Source organism: Anser brachyrhynchus (assembly GCF_964034855.1).
Source record: "Anser brachyrhynchus genome assembly, chromosome: 8".
Lineage (NCBI taxonomy): Eukaryota > Metazoa > Chordata > Aves > Anseriformes > Anatidae > Anser > Anser brachyrhynchus.
In genome coordinates, this window is record NC_137702.1 from 6,920,741 (window position 1) to 6,947,150 (window position 26,410).

At 44.3% G+C, this 26,410-nt stretch overlaps 1 protein-coding gene across 1 annotated transcript in view; it reads right to left on the bottom strand.

Moving 5' to 3' along the window:
• Nucleotides 1-4,085: 4,085 nt before the first annotated feature.
• Nucleotides 4,086-26,410, bottom strand: part of RNF11 (ring finger protein 11) — a 34,540-nt gene continuing 12,215 nt past the window's right edge. Inside the window, exons 2-4 of the mRNA XM_080603342.1 lie at nt 9,078-9,247; nt 8,297-8,516; nt 4,086-6,991 (exon numbers count right to left, since the gene is read on the bottom strand). Of these exons, the coding sequence (XP_080459468.1) occupies nt 8,345-8,516; nt 9,078-9,247 (342 nt within the window). The 3' untranslated portion in view covers nt 4,086-6,991; nt 8,297-8,344. The remainder of the gene's footprint in view (nt 6,992-8,296; nt 8,517-9,077; nt 9,248-26,410) is intronic.

Genomic DNA, 26,410 nt, shown 5'->3' on the forward strand with positions numbered 1-26,410 from the left:
GTTCTGCACTTAGTAGGACTTTTATCATAAAACTTACATACTGTATTTTTTTTATATATATATTTTATTTAGTAGCACTGATAAGTGATTTCCTGTCAGTAGCCAAGGAGAAATTCATATTTGGTCTCCTGGATGTCTGCAGAAATTGCCGTGGTTCGCCTTGTGCTATCAGTGTCTTCTGAACGTAGTGGCAAGGGAGGGAAAAGCAGTAAAATGAAGATAACCGTCATCATTAGATTTGATATGTGGAGTCACGCATATGTGCTCTCTCATTGAACCGAAGGGAGGATATGGGTTAAAAAGCTAGCAGCAAGCAGCTTATACTGAGGTCTAACAAAGTCTAACTGTACATGAACAGCTCCTAAAATAACATGAGATGAGATAACCTGTTGGATAAAGAACAGTGGGGTGAAGCTGAACCTGGTTATAGGTTTTCTTGATGATAGAGAAGTGTTTGATGAATTCACAAACGTGATACAACTACTGCTATTTAGAAATCCTCATTTATGGTTGCTCAGCTAAAGCACAGGAGCACACTTTATTACTGATACGCAGTCCTATTATGACCTACAATTAATGCATTCTGTCACGGGTGGTTAGTTTAAAGCCTGCCCCATTCTAGCGCTGCCCTCATTTACACTGCAGTGATAGAGCGTTCAAAACTTTGCTTTGGAAATTTTGCCTTTTATAAAATATAGCAGCATAGAACAGGATCATATCAAACATTTCCCCCCATTTCACACTGGTTTTGGCATTAAATTCTATATTAAGTTCAGTGCCTTAGTACTCTAGTTGATCTGTGGCCTGGGTCCAAGATAGCTAAAAGATCCTGGGGCGATAGATTTGACAGCTTGCATATCTCGGGCCCAACAGCAGCAACTGCAGTAAAATAATGGTTCTGTTTGTGAAACAAGGCTTTCCTAGAGGTCAGCCCAGAATGCAAAAGGCACTCCCAAGAGCTTAAATACAGCGCCCTCAGCCTCCTGTTCCACCTGCAAGATGTGTTTCTTTGCCTTCTCTAGCATAAAAACACAGTTGCAATGTGCATGTATATGAAATGACCAAAACAATGCGTTCCACAGTTCCCCCTCTGGGAGGAAGAGAAGAAGATAAAGAGGTGAGTCATGTTGTTTACTGCCGTACAGGAAAACGGTTAATGGTTGGAAACGTCACTGATGAACAAGATCGGAAAACCTGAACAGACTAGAAATGAACTTGCTTCTTTTCTCATTATGTTCTGCAAATACCCTTTTGTGATAGATAACATGCAGAGTGTGTATTGGCAAGTATTATAATGGAATGATTTATCATTATAAAATATTTTTAAAAGATACTCTCCAGGTTTGCTTCAGGTGCTTTAAAAAAAAAAAAGACAAATACTTTAAGTCCAATCCTTGTCTCAAAGATTTATGAACAGCAAGAGAACTAATAAATATCTGCATTGCACTGTGGTAAAATTCTGCATGGTGTTTGCTCCAAATTCAACATTTTTGTAGGACCAGGCTTTGTTCTATTGTTTTCTGTGTTTTGTTGTTTTTTTTTTTTAAATCTCTGGACCTACTTTCTTTCATTGCTGGCTGAACACAAGCAAAATGTTTATTTAGAATTATGTATGGTGTTGAATTCCACTTGCTTTCACTCTCCTTGACTACATTACAGAAAGAATACAAACCAAAGCAGTCACAAACCACCCAGCACACTGGCTTCTAAAATTCAAAAAAAAATAAAAGAGGGAAAAAAATCATTTATCTCATGTTAGTCAAGTACTGTAACAACATTTTCAGGTCTGTGGCTGAAAAGTAACATCTCTTTTTTTTATATCTTTTACGTAAGACAGTTTCTTATCAATTCATCCAAATAGTAATCAGACTCAAAAAGGGGCCATAATATTCAGCTATTTTAGAGGAAACAGCTGTTCAAATGTTGTGTTCACATTCTGTACTTGTGCGACAGCCAGTAATAGTTAAAGATTATGACTTCCCTCTAAATAAGTCGTCTAGGCTCTGTCTTTCTGACTTTCGTTAAAATAAGTGAGGTGACTACAAAAATGCTGATTTGGATATCATAGCTACTGACTTCTTTCAATACCTATCAGAAATGGTACTTAAACTTCTGTGCAGGCTTGCTGCTGGAATACAGGTGGTAGGGGGCTCCTGGATTAAGGCACGTTAACGAAAACGTAGTTGTGGCTGTTTGGAGTCCATTGTTCCACTTGTCTGTGCCTGCCAGTGGTTGCGTGCCAACGTTTCGTGGACTCTGCTTTCTGCAGAGGGCCAGTGCAAGAAGCCAGTAAATGCAGTCTCTGATCCCAGTAATATGGTATGAAGGTTGTTTGCATTAGTGAGGGGGAGTGTGGAGGGTGCGCAGAGAGCAGAGCCCCAACATGTACGTGTGCTTCAGAGCATGAGTTTGTTATTTGATCAAGCGCTTGCTAACAAAAAGTCCAGTTTTAGTGGTGTGGGCCTGAGATGGATGATCACAGACCACAGGTCTCCTTGTGGCATCAAGGTTGCGTTCATCCTGGAAGCCAACAGGGAAATAAAAGATATTTTATGGCTGTCCATCTGCCTTCATATGAGTTTTGCTTTTGTGAACCCTTTTTGGTGGAAGAACTTGCTGATCTCATGTTATCCCCACCCAAAATGTCCAGAAATGGACAGGGCAGTTAGCAGAAGTGAAGGAGAAAGACAGGTGCAACTGTTAGGTCTAGTAAGGACTTGGATTTGGATTTTTTAAACAGCAAGCAAACGAAAAACCAGGCAGACTGAGTTCTGTGGGATTCAGACTAGTAGTCTCTGATTTGACTTTGCTCACTCACTTCTCAGTTCTTTCATAGAAGAAATGTGCAGAATCTCCTGTTATTTTGCTCTTTCTCCCAGGTCATTTCAAGCAAGATGAGCAGTGCGTGCGTCCTGGACACAAGTAGGTCCGTCAGGACTTCAGGTCCTCTGCTGAGGCAGGTAACTTGGATCTGAGCCTTTTATCTGTCGAGAAAGAGAAGATAAGTAGAAGCTGCAGTTTTCTGGATGTTTTTCACCTCTCACTGTTCCTCTTACCCAGCCACACGTAGGGTGTGTGGAGGTAAGGAACGACTTAGCGCACCAGGGCTGTATTTAATGCTTGTCCGCAGTACTGGAGCCACAGGAGCCGTGCTTGGTTTTGATGGTGCCGTAGGCGCGGTTCCAGGATGAGCTGGTGTTCTGTGTGTGAATGCGGTGCTTTTCCTGCCCGTTTGGCAAGGGTGGTGCTGTGACATGTCTAAAGAGTGCCTCTGCTGGTGCCGTGCAAAAATGGAAAATAGGACCAGAATCTCCAACGTCCGGCAAAAGTCAGTAGGTGAAGCAGTGATTGTAGAAGATGCAACATATGGGTTCAGTGTCATCTTCCATCAGGTACCCAGTACTGCTCTCATCACTCCCGAGGTTACACAGCCTCCGTTTGGCAGCTGCAAACTCTTTTTAGAAGCAACCAGCAAGGCCAGCTGCAGTTTTGGTATTTGATCTGGCCTCCATTTTTAAGGCTTCCAGTTACCTGGGAAGCCTTGGGTAAGGTTTCTGTTCCATGATGCCGGGCTCATCGCTGATGCAAATAATACTTGGTTTTTCTAAGGAGCAGCAGGAAGCCCACCCGTAATGCCTTCGCTATTACTGAAAGTTTGTGATCTGTGACATACATACATAATATATTCTTAAAAATATGTGTATGCATGCTCACACACACCAAAATTCTTGATTAGACAGGCAGCCACCACTGAGGGGTCTGTGCAGAGGGGTAGGAAAAAGATGCTACAAAGGTGAGAGTCTGTCTGTCTGCAGTGAAGACCCTGGCAAATGTGTGGTTAGTGAGCAAGAGCAGGGCCTGGGTCCAGAACGAAATACATGGTATAGGCAGGCAGAGAGCACTTAGTATGTGCTGTGGATTGGGCAGAAACCGTTGTGTGCCGAGTTGTTGTTGGAATGCTTTCATTTAAAATAAAGACAAACACTCTCTTGGGTTTGGTGCTGCGAAGAATAGGTTTTTGAAGTTATTTCTACTTTTTCTACATTTTTTTTTTTTTTAGCTGAGGAGAGAGAAAGTTTGGGGGCTTTTTGGTTGGTTGTAGCATGGTTGGTCCCCTGTTGCTGAGTGACTTACATTCCTTTCTGCTGCTAGAAACGCAGGCAGGCATTTTCACTAGTATTTTTTTGATTATATAGATGACTTTCTGCAGCTTTTACTTAGCTGTGTATGTACAGAGTGGATATTGTAATGAACCAGGTGGCAGCATGCAAATATAGTTACTCCTTCTGCTTAAATCAAAAGGATGCTTTTGTGGGTTATGTTTGGACCATTCCTTTTATCAAAAGGCTTTACATTTCATACCAAGAATTCCAAAGCCTTGAACTCTTATCCCAGAACATATTTAAATGCAAGATAATCTGCAAAGGATGGTTAGCATAAATTATATTCTTCAAAGTGAAATTCTATATAATAGAAAAGTTAAAGCTTTGAAGCTTATTTTTATTCTGGGTATTAAGGAGTGTTCTTCTGGACAGATTTTGTTCATGTTTTTTATAGGTTATCAACTAATGTGTATGTTTTTAGTACAAAATTGGTGTTTGTAATAAACTGTATTTCCAGTTGACTAGCATCCACTTTGTAAGTCCCTTTTAATCCAGGATTTAACTGATCAGAGGTCTTGTGTATGTTTGGTTTCAGCCGTCTCGTTTTTTTATTTAAATGCCAGTCCGACACAGAAGTACTTTCATCTTTACCACGATTGCACAAGGACAGGAAATGTCGAAGTCTTGAAACTGTGGCAACTTAAGTTCAGGTATTTCATAATGCTTTAGCCTGGAAGCACACACTTCTACCACTGCAAAGAGAGGCCTGTCAGCTTTCCAAACACATAATTGCTTTCAGCCCTGTGAAGCTGCAAGGTAGTAGGAACTTTGAAAACTTTATGTGGTTAGCGCTTTTCCACAACTCCACCTCTTCACCAAGAAATTCTCTGCACCTTTTTTTGTTTCGGTACAAACTTTGTTTGTCTCTCTGATTTACATAATGAACTGGCAGAAGGTACTCAGTATTATCGTCTTTAGACATAAAATGATTTAAATGATAATTCCAGTAGCATGCAAGAACTTTTAAGCATAAAGGGCTTTATGAAATTGAGTACCTTTTGCTTCAGATTTGTGGGGATTTTGTTTTCTTCTGTTGTATGAGACAAAATCCATTTCCTACTGTAAGCTGCAAATATGGCCTGATGATTTCCCTGCTGTGTATGCACCTCAGATGGTGGCCATGCCCTTTAGCCCCACCTGCTCTATCTCTGGCACTTCTGTGGCAGCTCATGGTTGTTGAATGGGACTGCAGGTCGCTGTGAGGCTGCGGTGTCTGGCAACGATGACAGGTGCACAGGATTTCCAAGTCCATGTCTCCTGCACTGTTGCCTGAGATGGCAGAGGCTTGACCTTGGTGATGCAGGCAGGCATTCCTGGGGCTGCGCCAGGGTTGTTCTGCCAGTTACTGTTCTAAAGTATGGCCACTTTTCCCTGCAGTGCACACCTCCAGTAGGGTGCTTTAAAGCAACATTTTTCTAGTTCACCTGATGCAACTACAGTCTTGATTACTTGCACACGGGCTAGAAGAGTGGTTTTTTTTTTTTCTTGACATTGTTTTAACTCTGGGCCTGTCCACCTTGAAACATGCAGCACTGTCAGAGGAATGGCTGCAGGCAAACAGGGCCAGAAGAGCAAGAGTCAGCCCTTGCCACACGCAGGGCTGCAGCAGACTCTGCATAGGAAGCAGCAGTGCTGCAAACAAACTGTCTAATATGGTTGAAGTTCAAGTAATTTATTGGACACCTCTGAGACAGGAGGCAAATATTAATTCCACCATCTGTAAGATGAGGATAAGACAGATCTGGTTTCATAACTGTAGCTAAAATTCAATTTACATGTTATTTTTGCATTGAATTCAGATAAATTAGTTTGAATTAGAAATCATCCAGAACAGCATTGCACCTAAAAACTTGAAAAAAAATCACTTGATTTATTTGTTATATTTACACGTTTGGTTTTAAGCTAAAATTTGATTTATTTTTTTTTTGGAATGTTCTTCTGTAATCAACTCTAGTTTTAGCCCTTCACACCTTTTCGTTATTTAACAAGCATTTTAATAAAAGTAATTTTTTCCCTTAGCCCAGTAAGTATATCAGTGTTAAAAGTTCAACTATACAAAGTGCCTAAAAAAGCATTCAGGTCAGTAACCAGTCAATATTTCTTTCAAATCTTCCTTAATCAAGTCTAGTAATAAATAAAGACTAATACCCATGTGACAATGATGCTTTTTAAAATTGTTCATTTGCCAGTTTTAACAAGATAAAAGAAACTAATACTTAATGTGGACATTGTTTTACGTTTAAAAAAAAAGAAAGGAAATTAAAACCCCCAAACAAAAACAAACACCCCAAAACAGACAAAGGACACAAAAGAACACACATGGAATGATGAAAAGGAACAATTATTTCGCACTGAAAAATATTGCACAACTTCAGGTCTGTCTGCCCAGATTTTGCTCCATGTAATTAGGTATGTATGAATTAAGCACAAAATTTTGTCCAGCTAGATCTATAGCAATTTGAGTGAATCTAGAACTGTAGATTGCTTTGACTTGCTTCTGACTGCAACTTGGAATTCTTCTCTACGTGAGCAGGTTGCCATCAGCTACAGCGTTGATAAATAAATCAATGTGTGAATGCTATATTTTGCTGACCAACCCTTCAAAAGTTATCGGTGAGGCGCACAATTCTTCTATGTGGCAAGTACACGAAGTCATCAAAGTACTTGGGTCTTTAAACACAACTTGATATAACAAGTCCTCAAACCATGTATGAAAAACAATCAAGAACGTTCCCTGATTTGCTGTGGTTAACTTGAGACTGCATCTCACTTTGCAAGACCAAGACTTCTCAGTGTTATCAGCGTTGCGTTTGAAGGTATAAACGTCACTGCAGGGTACATTAAGAAAAAAAACAAACATGCTAAGTGAATAAAAGGCCTTTACAGCTACAATCTTTGCTAGCCCATCTCTTAACAAGCACGTACTTTTTGCTGCAGAAATAAGCTAATGGTGTCATTCTGGCTATAGCAGTACTATTTTCCCCTTCAATTGCTACTACGACAGTCTGTGTTTATATAAACTTTGCGTTATATGCAGAGCAAGTTTTTTCTCATATCTGATTCTTATCTGCTTGGTGGACTGATGTGTCAGCCAGCAGGGCTTAACAGATACATTTAATACAGGAGACTGAGATACAGTATGTTTATTCTTAACTTCTGATAACCTAAGAACTACAAGAACAAGAGATGCAGTATCCATTTCCTGTGATTAAAAACAACCATTTTTAGGGAGAAAAAAGTAGAGTAAGTGATCACTGCTAATGCTACATTAGTTCCAAATATCTTTTTCTAATTACGGTAGCTTAACTATTTATTGTTCATCTGTCCCACTTTTAACTTGATCAAGGTAAAAAGTAGACATGCAAGTGTAAGGACTGTTGTTTCATCAAAACCGAAGCAAGTTATAAAAACCATAATACCATAATTTAATTTGTAGGACCAGTTTCGTATCTTCATATCCAGCATCACTTGCAGAAAAGGGATAATGCATCTCAGTTTGCTTACAAGCTAGGAGATCACTTTGAAGTCTGCATATTCCTAACTGCAAACAAAATATAGCACTTTTAACAGGTTATAAATAAACTGGTTTTCAAGCACAGAGCCAGCCCAACAATAACAATACACTATTAAGAAGACCTAAGGCAATGAATTCCATCTCCAATGGAAAGAAAAAAAAAAAGAAAAGAAGAACTGTGCAAACAAGCTTAAAACTATTTCTTTGTGCCAGTGTTATAAAATGTAGATTTTAATAAAGCCTTGACCCAAATGCCAGGACTTGTGAAAAGAATCAAAAAAAAAAGTTACTTTATTTAGGAAAAAAAATACTCTTATCTTACTGCTAATAAAATCGGATACACGCAGTTTAAACATTTACAGTTGCTGTAACACTTTACAATTCCTATATATGGGTGTAAGAACAAACATTAAAAGACAATGGTGGGTCAAGGCTTTACATTAAAAATAACAACCTACTTTTTCTATAGTCTCTAAAATACTATTTTTTTTTTCCAATATTTGCAGCCATTCAGGAATATTTTTTTTTTTTTTACGTATTTATTAGGAAATGTATATTTTGTGCATGATCTTAATTCCTAATTCCTGGCTCTTTGGGCTGAATGACAAAAGGATCAAACCCATTAAAGTGGATGGCCTCCTTGAAGGTTCAGTGGAGAAACCCTGGCTCAGTTAGTCTCATAGGATGAAAGCAGTGCTGCATCCACTGGCTCCATGCAGGATGGACAGGTAAAGGATCTCATCAACCAGTCATCTATACAGTCCAGGTGGTAAATGTGCATGCACGGCAGAAATCGGATAGGGTCCCCATAAACAAAGTCCATCATACAAATGACACATCTGGGGAAACAAAAATTGTTAACACATTTAAGATGCTGTTACCATACCACACCGGGAATGAAAAGCAACGTAATGTCTACTGGATGTAGTGTTTCACTGTGTGAAACAAGCTTTAACTACTTCTAGATACAGCGAGGATTTCTTAGCTACATCAGTGCTGGCTCCACCAAGCACTGCGTTTCTTGGTGTTCTCTTTGCACAGCGTGCCCACGACTGCAGTGTTAGCAGAAGGCAGGAAGCCTGCAGGCATGGAGGGGACAGCTCAGCAGACTGCGTAAAATTAGTAATGGGAAAAGGGAGTCACAAAGGTGAGGAAGAAGCAGTGTGGAACTACTTCCCGGTGAAGAGAGGATAAAGGGGGTGGTGAAAAAGACAAATTGTATGGATGAGAGAAAGTAGATTTCATTTGTAGCAGGAAAGCAAAGAAGGATGAAGCAAAGGGGCTTCTGCATGGCCCTTTTTTCAGAAAGCTGTGTCAAATTACACCCGGATCAGGTTTCCTGTGGCAATATCATAAACCAATGCAACACCCAAATTATTTGTTAGTTTTCTGTAACTTACTCTCTGATCTTCTTCTCGGAGCCATCTCTCCCAGGATCATAGACTCCTTTAGGTAGATGCTGAATAAGGCCTATCCTCTGCGCTATTCTGATTTGTTCTTCTTCTGTCAGCTGTGTTGCTAGCCGAGTCTGGCTAGGGGTCGGATGATAAACAGGAACAGGGACTTGCTCCTAAAATTAAAATAGTTCAATTTATTAAAAAAAAAAAAGGCTTTCCTAGTATTTTCTAGCACACAGACAACGTACTTAACTTTCCTTCTCAGTCCTACAAGTGTTTCTGTGATCTCCCACTCCTACTTTGCAATTTTGGGGCTATAATTATAGCCATAATGGGATGAAGGATTGAGGCCAGCGTCTTGGGCAAGCAGCTGTTTGTGGTTGTTCTCTGCAGAAGCTTTCTGTCTCCGTGAGTCATTCACAGATGAAATATGTGCACGAACTCCACCTGAGAGCAGGCACATAAATCTTACAGGCACCTGGTGAACTGGCAGATACTGAATCAAACAACGTAACGGCTTTAAGTTGCAAGTGGAAGAAGCCCCGGTATTTGTACCAAGAAGTAGTTTTGCTGTTTCATTTAGGAAGAATTATTTGCAAAGAAGAGGACAGGCGAGTCCAAGAGTTTCAGAAGGAATGTTTTATAACTTCTGTAATAACAAAAAATAACGTGAGCTATTCCGGGCCACCCAAACTCCAATCCAGAACTGCAGACTTGAATTCGTGCGTGTTTAAAAAAATGTTACCTGGACAATAAAAATAATTGCTTAAGTAAATAACTGACGTTCTACATTTTTTCTTACATGTTTATATGATTTTACAAGTTCTCCCAAGCTGGACTCAGCTGATGTATGTTCAGAACACTCATTTCCCAAACAGAAACTATGCAGTGTGCAGGTATTCTGCATTCCTTCCTCTGCCATGGTCTCAGAAGCTTCTTTGATCATTAAGGAGCTTTACAGCAGATGCTTTCACATTTATATTAACACCATACCTCGCCTTTCAAGCATTTTTTGAAACTAAATACCAGTTTTGAACAGGAGATACTCCTAGGATAATACTGACCAGTAACCATAAGCCTACTGTTAAGAGAGAATTTCTTGCAATAAGTCTATTTTAATGGTGCTTCTTAAACAGCAGAAAAAAATCAACTTATAGACGGAGGAGCTGGACAGGCTGTCCCCTCGTGCTGCCCCTGCGCCTGGCTGCTGCCGAAGGTGTAACATGGGACATGTGGACAGCACCCAGCTGGATTCTCCAGCACACAGCTGGCTTAGAGGGACGCCAGCACGGACCTGCTGGCATCACCACCTGCGTGTAGCAGCAGAAGCACGACTGCCCTTCCTGCTCCTGCTCCCTCGGGTTCAGGCGAGAAGCCCACCTGGCCAAGCCCAGCTCGGAGGGGTAACGCGCCTGCTCCTGAGCTAAGGCGACTCTACCGCTGCTGCAAAGCGTGGTGAGCAGGAGCGCGGCTGGGGGCAAGGCTCTGGGACAGCTGGAGGAGGCACGGAGCTGCTTGCTGGCCAGAGCCTGTGGTGCCTGGCAGTAGAAGCCCTCACTTACAAGAAATGCTCACCAGAAATACGAGTTTCCCTGGCAATGCTTTTAACACCGTGCCTACTGCTTGCAGTTCACCTGTGGGGTAGAATTCACAGTCCTCTCCTAATTAAACTACACCAGAGTTTCCCCCCGTAATCTCCTCGCAGGACGCAGAGGGCTTCCGAGAAGGTTTGAAGAGTGCTAATACAGCCACGCTTCTAAAGAGAAAATGCCAGTGGTTCACCAAGTTTGATTAATTTCCTGACTGCTCTAGACTGCATTTCACAGAATCACAGATTTCTTTCAGAGCAGCTGCCTTTTAATGGTTTAAATTATCTAAAGTATTCTCTAATCGCTGCTTGGATAGAGAAAATCACCAGCTGAAGCTAAGAATGACCTGTCAGATACAACAGTATCCACAAAATGGCTCTGCAGCCTGTGATGCCAAGAAAATAAAGCAGTTTTTCCCCCTCCCAAACGCTGGACACCCTCTGCACTGAGGACAACAGCCTGAGGCAGAGCCCTGTCCTGGTCTTACACTGCAAGACGCCACAAGCTATCAATAACTTTTTATTTTCAAGGCTCTGCTATACCTCTATGGAAGCACAATACGTAAATCAATGGTAAGGGACATTACTGCTGGCTCCTTCATTTGTCACGGAGAAAGATGTATGTTAACGCCTCACACTCAGAGACAGAGGCACCCCCCTTCCTGTCTGCAGGACAAGAAGAGCAGAAGAAACACCATGCGCTGCCCAGGGGGGTGCTGGCCGGGGCAGACGAGGGGAAGTTACGGGTACGTAATGCATCTCCCCTTGGTACGACCATGGCTGCAAGTGCTTACACAGAAACTTAAAGAAGGCAAAAACAGGAGGAAGAAAAAAGATCAGGAAGCTCCAAACATCCGAAAGTAACAGTAACACCGACCTGCTGGTGAATGGCTCCATCAGAACAGCGAACTGGTCAGCTCAGCGTGACACATACAGCACACGGAAATTACAGTAAATGAGAATCTGTCGCAAGTTAAAAGCTATCACATCTTGGACAACTCTGAAATGAGCAGTCAGGCCTAACAGCCAGCTGGTGGCTCCTTCAGGTAAGTTTTGGATAGTGAATGAGCATAAAAGACAGAAAACGAGCATGACTTTAAGCACAGAAAGGCCAGTCAAGGAAGAAAAGCCTTTCCCCTGTTCGGGTCGGTTACAGGCGCTCGCTGCCGCTGACCACCGCAGGCCCCCTTACCTGGGGCCCCCTTGGGCACGACTTCAGGGCCCCTCTCCCCGGGTGACTTCTGCCCACAGAGAGGAGCAGAGCACGGGGCTGCCTGGCAGTGCACAGGCCCCTGCTCCCTCCACATACCAAATCCACAAACGCCCTCCCCAGCTCCAGTGCTGCAGGCAGCGCTCGTCCCTTGGGCCTCCTGGCTGAGGCTGCCTTGGCGCAGAGCCGCTGCCCACACCACGTCTGATACCCACGTCTGACAGACCCAGTGAAGGCAGGAATTTATGGTCGTCAGCTGTGAGCTCCTGCAAGTTCACACACCAGACAAGAATCTCTTGTCAGATGGGTGAGGCTGGGTGAAAACGGTGCTGCCTTTCAGCACGAAGCCTTCCTACTTGGGGATGTGAAAACACAGGAGGTGGAGGGCTGCCAAGCTGTTGTGAAAATGCATAAATCGTGTTGCTGTAAATAAAAACGAGTGACCGCTCAACACCCGTGATCCCGTGCGCTTCCTTAACGTGCTGTCCGATGGCACTCTCATCTCTCCTCCAGTCGCTACGAAAAGCCTGCCCAACCCGGCCAGCAGTGCTGGACAAAACCCACCATGAAGACGGAAGAACAGGGCCCCGGCCCCGCACGCTGCGGAGGGAATGCCAGCAACGGCCGCTTCACACCTGGCCTCTCCCCGCGACAGACACAAAGACGAGGCGTGCCTATACCTGCGTTATTCTGAAAACGCTTCAGACTGTTTATTCACAGCAATATTCGCCCTCGGCAAATCTCCTGCGGTTTTTATCAGCCCAGGTCAACGCGAGGTCCCGCGCAACCCAGCGGGGATGTTCAGGGGTAACGAGCTGAGGATTTAAGGCTTCGCTCAAATTACATTTGTGGCTACAGGCCCTCTGACATGTATATACACAAAAAAAATCGTATTACCCACGTAATTATTATTATAGTCCAAAGACGAGCATGGATTTATTGCTCTTCTGTCTCACTTTTCCCTTATCTCCTGTGGAAAATGTTTTTGCAGACAAAATTACGAAACACTGGCCTTTCTAGCCAAAGTCTGTGTTATTTATCATTGGATAAAGACGTCAGGCGTTTCAAACAGAGATGAAATTTCATGCTAACTATTCTTCCATGAGGAAAAAAAGAAAAAAAAGAAATGATAAAAAAAGGCCAAAAAAAAAAATCTACACGTTAGTGTCAGCCAAATAAGTAAAAATCACTCCCTGGCACTCAGTTTGCCTTTATCAATTACTACATACATCATTCATAATTATGAAACACCTCAGATGGCCACAGTCCCAGGGGTGCGCCCGCCGCTTCTGCCTTGCTCAAAGGGAGGTGCTGTCACCACACCTTCCCCTGGCTTTCTGTGCATACAAAACCTAACTCCTGATCATCCCTTGTCTTTATTTGGCCCTCAAATAACAGCGTGAATTCAGACTCAGGACTACAATGGGGTTTGCATCTCCACTCCACCATGGCTCCTTCTCCCCCAGGGGCAGGGGGAGCCGTACAGGGCATCTGGAGGTCTGCATTTTTCACTTCTCAGGAAAATAAACGCTTTCACACTTCGCTTGAAAGGCCCAGACACTGTTCCTGCGTGTGGATTCCCAAGCATGCTTTGGGTTCTTGCCTAGAAAAGGAGGTTTCATTCAGCACCATTTTTTGTTTGAGGTTCTCTCATCAATGCAACTTATCCTGGTTATTTATGCTGCTGTAAATCAGCTTCTATTTTGTTTTACAGCATTCTCATCTTGTTCTTGCCAGTGTAATGAATTTGTAATACTCTGAAAGCAGGTCAGTGGTTGATCAGAAACTCTTAATCCCTGGATAAAGATTATTTTAAGATCCCTCTACGCCACATATCAGCAGTATGCTATCAGGGCTTTTGTTTGTTTGTTGTTTGTAATAATTGCACCAACATGCACGAATTATCCTTTCAGGAAGGGCAAAGGTGAGACAAATAATTGCTAACATTTCATAGCTCCAGAAGTTAAAGCCTCACTGCCATCCCTGAGATCCTGCCCACAGCCCCCCGTTTTCCACGACTGACCAGTTTGCTTCGTTTCCATCTCTAAATTTTCTTCCTCATCTATTCCAATGCTCTCGATGTGTGTCACCCTGGAATGCTTATTTGCACTTTTACACCAGCACGTCTGTTCGACAAAGGAGACAAACTTCCTCCTACCTATGCTTTTCTGAAGTCTTTTTTACACTTTCCAAATACCGGTAGATGCAGCACTTATGCTCCTTGTGGCTGCTGCTAATTAATTAATACAAGTCTAGCAGTTCAAATTGAATTTCCCCAATCGCTCCCACAGCTCGTTTTTGAAATCCCTTCACTGTGCAAACGTCTGTCTTGAATCGTGGTGTCTGAAGGCAGCTGCTTCGCGTACGGCTGCGTCAGGGCCACCACATCTTCACTGCTCACAGCCTCGGCCACCGATGGTGACGCGGAGCAGAGACAGCCGCAGCGTGCGGCAGCTCTGTGCCCGCACGCACCTTCCAGCCTCGTCGCCTCCCAGGTGTCCTGCCCTGAAGGTGAGATGCAGGAAGCCTGAACAACCCAATCTAGACATAAACAACTGCAGTTTACAGAGGTAAAGGCAGGAGGTGAGGAAAAAAAAAAAAATCTTGCTTTTTCTGTCGCTTGCAAAATCCCCACTGAATTTTATGAAATGTTCTCCTCTCGCTACTTTATTACTCATAAGAAACTAACTGGGATAATGGTCCGGAGGCCTTTTCTGGAAATGCCATTCTGATCTGGGTGAAAAGACTCAAACTCCATCTGTATGTTAATACGCAGTCTGAAATAATATCCTCCCCCAAGACATATTACTGTAAAACCACTCGCCGCTATAATGTGCATTATACTGCAACTACAGCTTACTTTAATAATCCTTAGAATATTACGAGCAGGCTGCCAACTATAAAAGCCTTTTTCTGCCATACAGAAGAGAACAGTTCATTTATAAAGCTAAATACCAGCTGCTATAAAACATCATGTAATGAAATCGTTACCCAATCTCTTATATTCCTGCTTCCAGGTAGCCAGTCAGTATAAATAACTGCGATAGCTGAACACTTACGCTAAGAAGTCCTTTTTGAAGCAGAATTCCCTCGTCACACCTCTGCCATTCGGAAGAGACAGCTGGGACAGACAAGCAGACCCGACGTGCACCCTGGAGCCGCCCTGGCTCCAGCTGGAACCTGAGCGTGGGTTTGCCCAGCAGACCCGCTGCACTTAACAGTAACACAGCCAGAAAAGAGATCAGACACGACATTAACACCGTATTAAGCAAAACCGTAATTGATCCTTTACCAAATTTGCAAAGGAGCCAGAGAGTGGTTCCCTTTGTTCATGGGAGAAGCATGAAGGTCCATGTAGCTCCCCCCTGCCAATGGCACCTCTCAAACCAGATTCTTCGCCTGGTCTCCTAAATACACGTTTGCTTTTGAAATAGTTACAATTCCTTGCATTTCTCAGGATTCCTAAATTCCTTCCTAAAGAGATTAACTACACAATTTAAATTTAAAAGTAAATTTGATTCATCTGGAACTTTTAGGCCAATAAAACCATACTTCATTTTAAAGATTAAGGTATTATTCCACTATCACTGCTTGCTAGAGAAAGTTTACTTTAACTGTTTGTGACCATTTTAAACAAAACCACCTTACTTTTATTTTCCTTTGTTCAATATTTTCCTTGGTAAAAGCTGAGAGCACTGAAGGACAAAAGAAAGCCACAACATAAAACGTTTCACATCTCAGTTTTTCGTTTATAGTTTTGTAAGTATCACAATTATCACTGAAATATTAACTTAAACCAGAGAACTGTCATGCAGAGAGAAATGTGCACTTGCACCTTACTGGCCCATAGCAAGTAGGAGAGCTACGCATGAAAAAACAGCAAAACCCCTGGCACCTGGGATGTGCTCAGACTTGTGCATGCTTCCCACCAGGGTGCTCCTAAGGAAGATAAATGAGTTAAATTCTGAACTGGGTGTTGTACACAGGGGCGGTTGTCACTGTAGCAGACTAAGAAAGCAGTCTGCAGCAGAGGAAGGGAACAGACTCCCTGTGTTGTTTCTCCGCCTAGGAAGCAACACCTGCTTTAAGCCATTTCCCTTCAGAGTTCTTGGTGTAGGCCCTGGCGGTTCTGCAGCAATGGAGCAGCCTTACTTAAACTACTACTGCTAAAACTGTAAAATAGTCCTTCGCATTTTTCCACAATTAACCTGCTGAAATCTCTGGGAAGTGCACCTGAAGAGTTACAGCAGGCAAGCACCAGGAGTGGGTCCTGGCTGCTGACTCTTCCAGCCCGTCCTACCTTGCAGGTGGGAATCGCCTGCTGCTCTGTAACGTCACCTCGCCTGGAATCTGATTGTCATCAATGCAAACCTAAATACAAGAGATTAGCAAGAAGGGGTGGTAGGAGAAAAGCAGTAATTAAAAAGCAGTAATTAATCCCTGGAAGCACAATCTCCTGACACAACCAGACAATTTTTACATTTCCAGGCTGTGCAGCAGGTTTCTCTGGCTCCAGGGCCGTATCCTTGGGCGCGTTTCCACTGAACAAGTCTGCTCATCAGCTCCACGTCAGCTTCAGCTGTCCTTGCTCCCTCCTCCACTGACCCAACCAAACTTCAGGGTGTGAATTTCTGCAGGATAACACACACACCAGCACATCCTTACTAGTCCCAGGCCCTCAAATTGCCCAAGAGAACTGACTCCATCTCCAGAAAGGTCTCCCAACAGCTCTGCTCGTGGCATCAGGCCACAGCTTCTGAGATAAAGTCCTCTCGCTACAGCTCCTAGCGTGTTTATTTTAATAGGTTATTTTTATGTGGGGAGGGAAAAGACCCACAAACAATTTACAAAACTTCACGCATTTCTGTCAAGCTGTTGCAATGAGCAAAGCCAGGGAAGAACAGTTGCCCCCAGACGTTAAATTAGGGGCACTCACAGACAGAACAGCCTCCTTGCGCGCCCCAGGGATGACCAAGCAAAGCAGACAGCTGGGTAAGGAGAACAGGGAACAGACAGGGCCAGCAGTCATTCCTGCAGCTGGTGGTAAGAGAAAAGCACATGCATGCGAGTCATCCTAGCCCATAAGCAAACCACAACATCTGCATTATTGGCACATGTTCTCTCCTCCTTGCACCAAGTGGTTATCTCTGCAGAAACCCCTTCTTAGGTCTGGCAAGCGGAGACAGTTATTATAGCACCCCGGCTGCACTATACACAACACTTATGGTTCGAGCAAGACGGTTGCTGGAGAAATGAAGGGCAGGTTTAACAACAACAAAAACAACTGAAGTTTGGGGAAGCAGAAAAAACAGAGGAGCTTGGTCCTAGACAGCGGTGGGGAAAACAACTAAATCTCAGTGAGACCGTCTCCTCTGCTTGAAGGGTCCAGAGTCAAGCTGCTGTGTCCTGCTGACTGCTGGGGAACTGCCGTGACGCGTCCCAGACACCGTGTCCCACACACACCTACCCGAACCACTCAGGGCTGTGACTCACTCGGGGTGCAGCAGACGAAAAAGCCCAAGCTCACGCGCTCCTGAGACGTGAGCCTGGCCCAAACCTACCGTCCTGTACCGCCGAGGCACTGCTCCGGTCAGACTCCGCCAAGTCCTTCCGTGGGGGCTTGAGCCTGGAGCACCCCGGAGAGGACAAGCGTGTGGGTGGCTTCACGTGGGCAACATGAACGCACTGGGAATATTCACCAGAGCACGCTGTGCTGGGAGCTTCCTACCCAGCCCACGGACTGGGCACAGCCAGGCTAACCACAGGCAGCCTCTGCTCACTTCCCAGTGCTGTTTCAGTTTGGGGATTTGTGACCCAAACTGATCCAAAATGGTGCTGCCTCTGAAATACCAGTCCCGCCACTTCCCCTGCACTGTCTCCCGTCGTTGGCTGTATGGACACTGACCCAACTGACTTCCCCTCACAAAGCACAAACCAGTATCATTGACTGCGTGATCACTGAAGCACCTGAAAAAGCTGGAAACCAGCAGCCCAGAGGAAAATGCACAAGTGCCCCTTTTAGGGACGCAGGCCAATTGGGAAATATTGACTCCAAACACTTAAGAATAACAAGAGCACTAAAACTGTCTAAAATGTATCTTCTGGCAAGAATTGGTTAGGTCAGTTTGAAGGCAATTCTAAGAAGAAAACTGATATTTTGAGTACTTGAGGAACAAGGTAGCAAAATTACAGAAATCAGCCCTAATTAGCTGAGAGGAATGGCTGGGGAAAAAGACAGAAATAGAGTAAACATGAAAACGCACAGAAGCGAAACACAGGAGCAATCCATCAGGGGAGGACTGCTGAAGTATAAATATATACAGGCTGCGCTTCTATGTATAAATAAAGATGTGTGTATACATATATATATATATAATGTGTGTGTGTGTGTGTGTGTGTGTAGTACAATAGCCTGTCAGAACTAATAAAAACATAGTAACATATAACAGAAAAATATGAGTAAGATTGATACGCAGAACTAGGAATGTATTTTAAAGAAGTATACGGTGTGCAGGATATCAAAGGATCAGTGCCATCACGTGAAGAAGGATCTCATCTCTGGGATCAGCATTATCTCCCCATGACACAGCAAGCATCTTCCTAGGGCAAAGAGGGCCACCCAGAAGACAATTTAATGGCCTTGTCTAAAACAAGTTTCAACATATATCCAAAACACAGCATCAAATGCCAAGTCCTCACACACCAGGCTCCTACAACAGGCCTGACAGACACAACAGCCGGAGCCAGGATAAGAAGATCACCCTGTGTACAGCCGTCCCGAGGGTGCCAGTTCAGCCGAAGATAAGAAGTTACACAGATGACGAAAACAAACAGATCAACAGCAGCTATCTCTGATCATCTGCCTCCTGATGTATTATCCTACGCAATGACACTAAATACTTCCCTGTAGCTACCCAGTTACAAGCAAACATCGAAAAGGAGGTCTGAAAGGGGACACAGTAGATCTTTTTATAGATAAACAGTCTGTTCCCCACCTCCCCAGTACAAAACAGGCAACGCAGGAGAGTGCTTTTGGCAAACCCTGACCAAGACCTTCCCCTTACCCAGGGAGCAGGCAAGAGCAGGGCACTCAAGCTGCCCTAACCCAGTAAAGTGGGGAGCAAAGGTTTCCCCAGACAAGATAAGCAAAACCAGGCCTGTTGGAGACTTTTCCCTCGGGCCTTGCAGGGAGCAGGAGTCCAGGACAGCAGGACTCTGTCACTCGGTGCAGAAAGGGTACAAACCCAACCGTCCTGCTAAGGTTAAATGACTTCACAGAGAGCAGTGATAAAAATCCTCGTCCTAACACAGGAGAGCTTCAAGAGATGGACGGGGCTGGTGATGGGCTGGGTAGCCACAAAGCAAGAAAAACTGCAGCAGAGAGAATGCCGGCATGTGGCACCTGCTCTGAGACCTCGTCAGCCAGCAAAGCAGCCCGTGTCAGGAGGGTTTATTTCAAAACTCAGGAATCTGTGTTACACTTCACTTGATCATAACTTTGTACTCGATTTGAAATATTTTAATTATGTTTTTAACATAGCCATCTTCAATTATGAGTGCTTGCTCAAGCAGGAAGCTGCCACACCTTGGCAGTTCCATGGTACACTCAGATCCGCAGCCCTTTTTATTCTCTCTTAATTGCATCTGAATTTCTAACACAAAGTGCACGTCCCTAAGATCAATGTGCATGACTTGAAATCTCAGCCGATGCAATGCAGCAGGGACCCAGACCGTACAGAGGATCCAGCAGTTTTCTGAGGCCAATAAAAGGACACAGTCACTGCTGGGTTTTGCAACAGCTTAGCCATAGGGGTTGTTCAGTATGTTTCTGCATTAGCTTGTTAGAAAGCCACAGATACGTGAGGCAGATGTAATATAGCTGCTGTACACCAGGGCACCTAAATGCAGTACAAATCTCCCTGAACAGCCGTCCCTGTGGTGCGCCAGCATGGAGATGATGTCCGCACCACCCTGATCGGTTCCCTCCCTTCTGCCTGATGCCAACAGCAAGATTCCTGTGACTTCTTCTGCACTTGACTTCTGGTGTGCCCTGCGAGCTGTCATGTGAATGGGGTTTGGATCAGGTAGTGCTGCCAGCACCGCCGGCCGCTGGGCTGCACACAAAGGATTTCTTCACTGGCGATGCCCATGCGCAGCCCGGGTAACACGCTGTGAGGATGCAGTCACCTCTCCCAGGCACGCATCCACTTCCATGGCCCACTTCTGTGAGAATTAACACACACAAAAAAGGTGATTCGGCTATTTGTTTGGTGTCATTTGATAATAACAGTAATTATTTCAGCTCTGAGGTAATGAGCAGCAGGAGTAAATAGCCAGAGGCATTGCTTCAGGCTATCAGCTCATCTCTGCTGGTCAGTTATTAATGTTGAAGGAACGTCTCAGGCATTAACTATTATTGCTAAATCTGTTTTTGGTTGTTGGTTTTTTGCTTTGTTTTAAAGCAGGGCTCTATCTAAAAGCAAGGAATGACTGGATGAAAACTAAGGCATACTAAAGCATTATGAAGTTCCCCTTCCCAGTGCAGTATTAGCAGTGAACACAAGGGCAATGTTTCTATTTTTTTCCGGCTCAGTCTTGTCCTCACAAGCAGTGACTCTGCATTTTTAGCTCGCAGGGCACAAATCCAAGAGTGATCTCATTCAACTGTCAAACCACTTCTAACAGAAAAAAGGTCTGTGCCAAGAACAGGTAGAAAAATCATAAATAGCTCTCTCAGGACTTGGTTATACAAGAGAAATATTTCCAGAATGTATTTTCCCTACTTATTTTAGAGTTTTCAATGCATAGAGACAGTTCAATGAACACCTGCTCTCTCCGTAGTCTGTCACCAGAAAACAAACATCCATTTTACAGTTACCTATGAGGCACACATTCGGTCACTGGAGTAGTCAGGATGAGCTGCAGACGTTCAGCTTCACAGCTGAATAAGCTACGATGGCCATCAGTAACTGCATAAGCAGCCTCCTCTCTAATGAATGTTTCTAGTCTGTTATTTCTTTAACCACTTTTCTTCGGATCTTGCCTGTGCTTGTTTTACACCAAGACCAATTGCGCTCATTTCAGCGCAGGCCCTTTCACAGTAGGTGCTTTTGGGTGAGAACTGAGGGAGGTCCAAAGCAGCGTGGAGCTGCACCTGGGGTCCGGACCAGGTTCCTGAGGGGCTGGCCCGGCCACACCGCCGATGTGCTGGGAGCCGCGGTGTCTCGTGTTGTCAGCCCTGAGCAGCCAGTCTGCCCCCCTACTTCCACATGCTTTCACAGAACGTGGCAAGAGCTTTAGTGACATTAAGACCAGCTATCTGAAGAAGACTTGAGGCCACACCGCTACCACAGCCACGCAGCCTTGATGGGGCCAAGCCCACCAAGCGCTCCCCTCACCACCACAGGAGCAGGGACGTACAGCTCCATGCAGGCGGCTCCTGCACTCCGAACACCGCCAAAATACCTGCATTTGACCCGTCACTGTGCTTGCTCACACAAATGCACAACTGGAAGCTGCCAAACGCCGCCCACAACAAGCCACAGCCCGAGGCAGCCAAACAAGCGCCAGGCCTGGGGACTCTGGTGGCAGCGAAGCACATGCTGAAGTGCCCTCCTGGGCCAGCGCCTGCTGCCACAGTGGCTTGGAAGAATACAAAAGGCATTTAAGTGGAGTGCCGTGAATACAGAGAGGTCATTTTTCTGAATATGGACTGCCTGGTGGGAAGACAAAGGCCTGCTTTACCCTGAAATACCCACATCCGAACAGCTGCAAGACTTGAGGACGCCCACCACAGCCTGAGCTCCCCCCCACACAGTCAGAGGCTCTCCACGTTAGGTGGAATGCATCAGAAATCCCGAACAGCCGACACGGTGCTAAATACGTCACTTCAGGTTGGGTTTGAGAATGAAATCCCACTGAAATAAGGCAGCTACCTGTGCCAACTTAAAAGCGTTCATTTTCCAAGAACATTATGGGTGACTTTCAAATCCTCTGCTTTGGACACATGCATACGAGACCACCCCAGCTGTGCACTGACACACAGCTCACACAGGTGAGGTACTCGCTGCTCACAGACAGAAGTGAACGCCGTACAACATTACACTACCCACACTGTTTCGGGTATTATGAAGATGTAAAGAAACACTTTCACTTACTTTATTCTCTTAATGTTTCGTGTGGAATAACCATGCCCTGCTACAACCCACACAACCACTAAAAGAGACTTCACCAGTTTACACAAACCCCAGTCACGATAAAATACCAAAACGGGGTAACACCGATGGAAAGCTCTGAGACAGTAAGTCTGGAGGTACTCAGTTTGTTAATGTGTCAAACAAAAAACAACAACAAAAAAAACAGCTATCAAGAAAACCCTGGGAGTTTTTTAGGTTTAATTTATGACATTTAGTTTAGAATACGCTTTGTTACTTGGGGTAACTACAGAGTTAACTGTAGTAGGTAGAGAGGCTTAAAGAGAAGAAAAAGGTGGAAAACTTGTTGGGATTCTAGCTGCATGAGCACAAGTACGGTTACTCAGTTACTACAGAAATATTTTAGTTATCTTTCTAGATTATTATTACTTATAACTCCTTTGCTAGGCTGCACCCTGTCAGCAATGCTTTCATGAAGCATTTCCAACCACAAATCCCTATTCAACATTACCACGGAACTTGGGAGACCACGACTTACTTTAATTTCAAGTTATTCCAAAAAACCCCAACAAAGCAGAAATTTTACCAGAGGCTTGTGTCTGAACACCGCTCTGTCCCGCTGGGGCTGGGTGTACCGAATCCTGACACTGAGAAGGGAGAAGTCTGTGGCTGCATTTTTCTTCTTGAGCATTTAAATGCAGCAACAAAAACATACGTACCAAATACAGTAGCGACTTTGCTCTCCCCTGAAGCTCCCTGGATGGTTTCCAGAAGGACACCTATCCTAAATGCGTCACTTTGAGAGGACAGTTGCACCACAAAGTAATCTAGGTGGACGTGCTTCCGCAGGGTCATTAGATTTCCCAAGTAATCTCTGAGCCAACAGGCGAGGTAATAAAGCTGAGCATTTAGACTGCTTTTATCTGCGCTACCGCCTCTCCTATAGGCAAATCTCCACTCCAGCAAAGAGAGTAACAGAAATTGCTGCAGCTAACAGATTTTTGTTCTCTCAGTTGCTTTGCGTCAGGCAGCAGAAGCAGAAACAAAGCAGGGAGATGGGCAGCTCCAGGCACTTCCCTGGGGGCAGAAAGGGCTGGACACTGCTCTGTCCACAAGCCTGATGGTCTTCAAGGGAAATCCGCTGAAAGCCCTATGCAGCAATTTCAGACTGCCATACCTGGTTAAAGAAACTTTCATTGCTCAGCTGAAGCTTTGTATAGAAATTAAGTCTTGAAATACCATACAGGCCTGGTCCTGACTTTGTCTGTATCGGTTCACCCGATACTGCATTCCTGGTGAGGTCTAGCACAATGTAAACTGTTTTACTCAAGTGAGAGAGGGTAACGGCTAGGAGCACACCCAGAGGTGCTTGTCCCTTGGACCTCTGAGCTGCTCATTCTACAGATTTAAAGTAAATATTTTTATTACTTCCATTATCAAAATTCACTGCAAGATGTTGAGCAGTCAATGACCCTTCTGCCACTTCAAACATGCCTTGCTTTAACCTTTTTTTTTTTTTAAAAAAAAAAAGTGTCAGTGACTATGGATGAGATGGATTTTGTTTTTTGGGTAAACCAAGTTTCTTGAATATTATATCCACTGACAAACACAATAAAAATAGAAGCATTAGCCTAGAAAAACCAAGGCAGAAAGGGATATAGGACTGAGCTCTAAATAAACTAGGAGAGTAAACATCAGAAAAAGAAAAACAACTAAAGATCTGTTTGGTACAAAAATAACAGGTTCAAGCTGGCCATAAATATCTAGAAATGCAAAATAGCTTCTTGGCTGATTGGCTTAGTTCTTGGCTGATCAAGAGGCTCCCTGCAGGAGTAGTAAGGGCAGAGCTTGATCAGCTTATTGCAAAAATTATATGTTGTCTGCAGAAAAGAACTTCACTGAGAATATGTCTGACTACCCACCCATCCCCTTATTCAGACACCAGCCCAACAGCTACTCATACGCTCCTCAATATGCAAATTCTAATACCATAATGAACAGAGCTGCTATCCAAATTAATGCAATCTATGATGTAGTGTAATAACTAGCAACAATACTCATCATATCTAACTCAACCCAATTTAAATAAAATAGAGAAGGTAGTGCTCATTAAAACTGAGCATTGCTTTGTTGAAGTTAATATAAATGCTTGCAGATGCTCTCATAAGTGACTCCACCTAGAAGTTTAAGACACTAAGAACAGAAAAGCTTTAAGAATGAGAAAATAAATTTTTGGATAAAATCATTTTGCATTACTAGGTCTGCAATCAGGACAACTGCCGAGAAAAAGCCTTTGATTTTGTGATCTAGCTATAGACAGGGTCCTCCAGCATACGCTGAATTAGCCTCTTTTACAGCAATTGCTCCGTTCGGTTCACCAGGAAGTTTCAACTCTTCTGTTCGCCGAGCCCAGCTGTAGAGGCCTGCATGGCTTGTGCAGCTTTGGATACATTCAGGTTCAGCACTGCACATGGCAGGAGCCTGAAATCACACCCAAGTCCTTCCTCCTCCCCAGGGAGAGCAGAATGCTAGCAGCAGACCTGGCCTGACCTCTGCTGGGGTTCTGCTGGCCCGCTGCTGGAAACCACCTGCAGCAGAAGCATGGAGGTTTGGGGGCAAACCCTGCTTCCTGCAGCGCACTTGACAGGTCGAGGCAGGAGAAAAACAAGCTGTAGAAACCTGCTGACGGTGCACTAGCTGGAAGTCCTACCCCATATGGAAATCTCCAGCCCTACAAACCCACTTGTGCTGCTTGAGTAGCACCAGGCAGCTGCACCACAGCTGAGAACTGGTGGCAAGCAAGATGTAGGGCCACCAGTGAACAAGTACCCATGGGGTTATCACACGATGCTGATATGCAGGCACTGTACTGCTGGAACGTGGTAAACGCTCTGCAGCTAGAATCAAAAAAATAAATAGCTATCCTACTTCAGTTGGGTGCATTACTCAAGTCTTTCTAAGCAAGAGAAGGCGATAGCCATTGGTCAAATTTAAACTGCTATATTCTGTCCAGCTGAAATGCGTTACTGTGTTCACACTGAAACATGGCCAGCGTATTTAGTGACATAAACCAAGGGAATTTCAGCGGCAGCGAGTGGTCTCACTCAAAAGAGAGCTCCTACAGCACTGCGCAGCCCATAACAGCAGCTGCCTGCTCCCCGGCCACCGGCAGGGGAGGGCGCCCCTCATGGCCCCAGCCCGTGGTGGCCCATGGGCTGTTGCTGTGTGTCTCTAAGCCAAGAAGTAGCCTGACCTGACATAGCTCCTGAGATCCAAAAAAGCCGTGAAGTTGCTCTTTACCGCCTGTGTCCAGCATTGCTAGCTCTCAGTGCAGAAGACTGAAGAGAAAGACACCGAGCAAGGAGGTGCGATCCGTGTGAGAGGACGGCAGAGCTGCAAACTTTGCAAGAGTTGCTAACACTGCGTGAGCAGACGTGAGAAAAAGCAGCAAGATTTGCTTCTCAAATTTACTTCTTGAAACAGGGTTTTGTCCCTCATCTTGCTTTAAGTATGACTGGCTTCAATAGGAAACCACCAGTCTCCTGAGGCACACCAAGCTAGAGTAAGGAGTCACAACACGTAAAAGAGGACTGCTAAATTGAGACGGCTAGCTTAGCTTCTGCTGTTGTATAATCATATAATTTCTTAATTCTAAACGTTTTAGACAACAGGGAGGTTGTTTCATTAAAAGCCACATACCCTGGCAGTCCTCACATACATATGCACAAAGGTAATCAAACTCTTAACAGTACTGACAGGGCTTGCCAAGTTATATTCAGGCTTTGGAAACAATCCACGCAGCAATAACTGGAAGGCTTGTGTGAGGAAAGAGGCACAGCAGCACCCCACAATGCAAATGAATGATGTTACTGTAATCATTCGCGTCCCAAGGGAGATCACAGTCTGCTGCACAACATGAACAGGCTGTGAAAGTCTTCACCAATTCCTGTACTTACCAAATATACTCATGAACTGTTAGCTAATGTTAGCGAAGTTTCTTTAAAAAAAAAAAAGAGAGAGAAGTGAGGAAATGCACCTAAGCTTCTTTAACAGCAGTTGTGGCAGACAGCTTTAGATTCTTTCATTCTGTTCTTTTTGTTTGTTTGCTTTTAAACAGGAAGACCACAATTAAGAACAGCATTAAGGTTTTGTCTACATTGGAGATTTGTCCCAAAGCAGCATAATCCCTGCAGCTTTAATCACTGCCCCTCTGAAGTCAGCAATGGCAAACTTGCACCGCATTTCATGCGCAGACCGTTCCCAGATGCACTCACTGTCCAAACTACTATCAGGCTTTCGTTCGGTGCATGCTCTGGTATGCGGTTCCACGTATATTCTATGGAGAAGCAAAAAATCCTGTACCATTTTGTGGAAATAGCACATG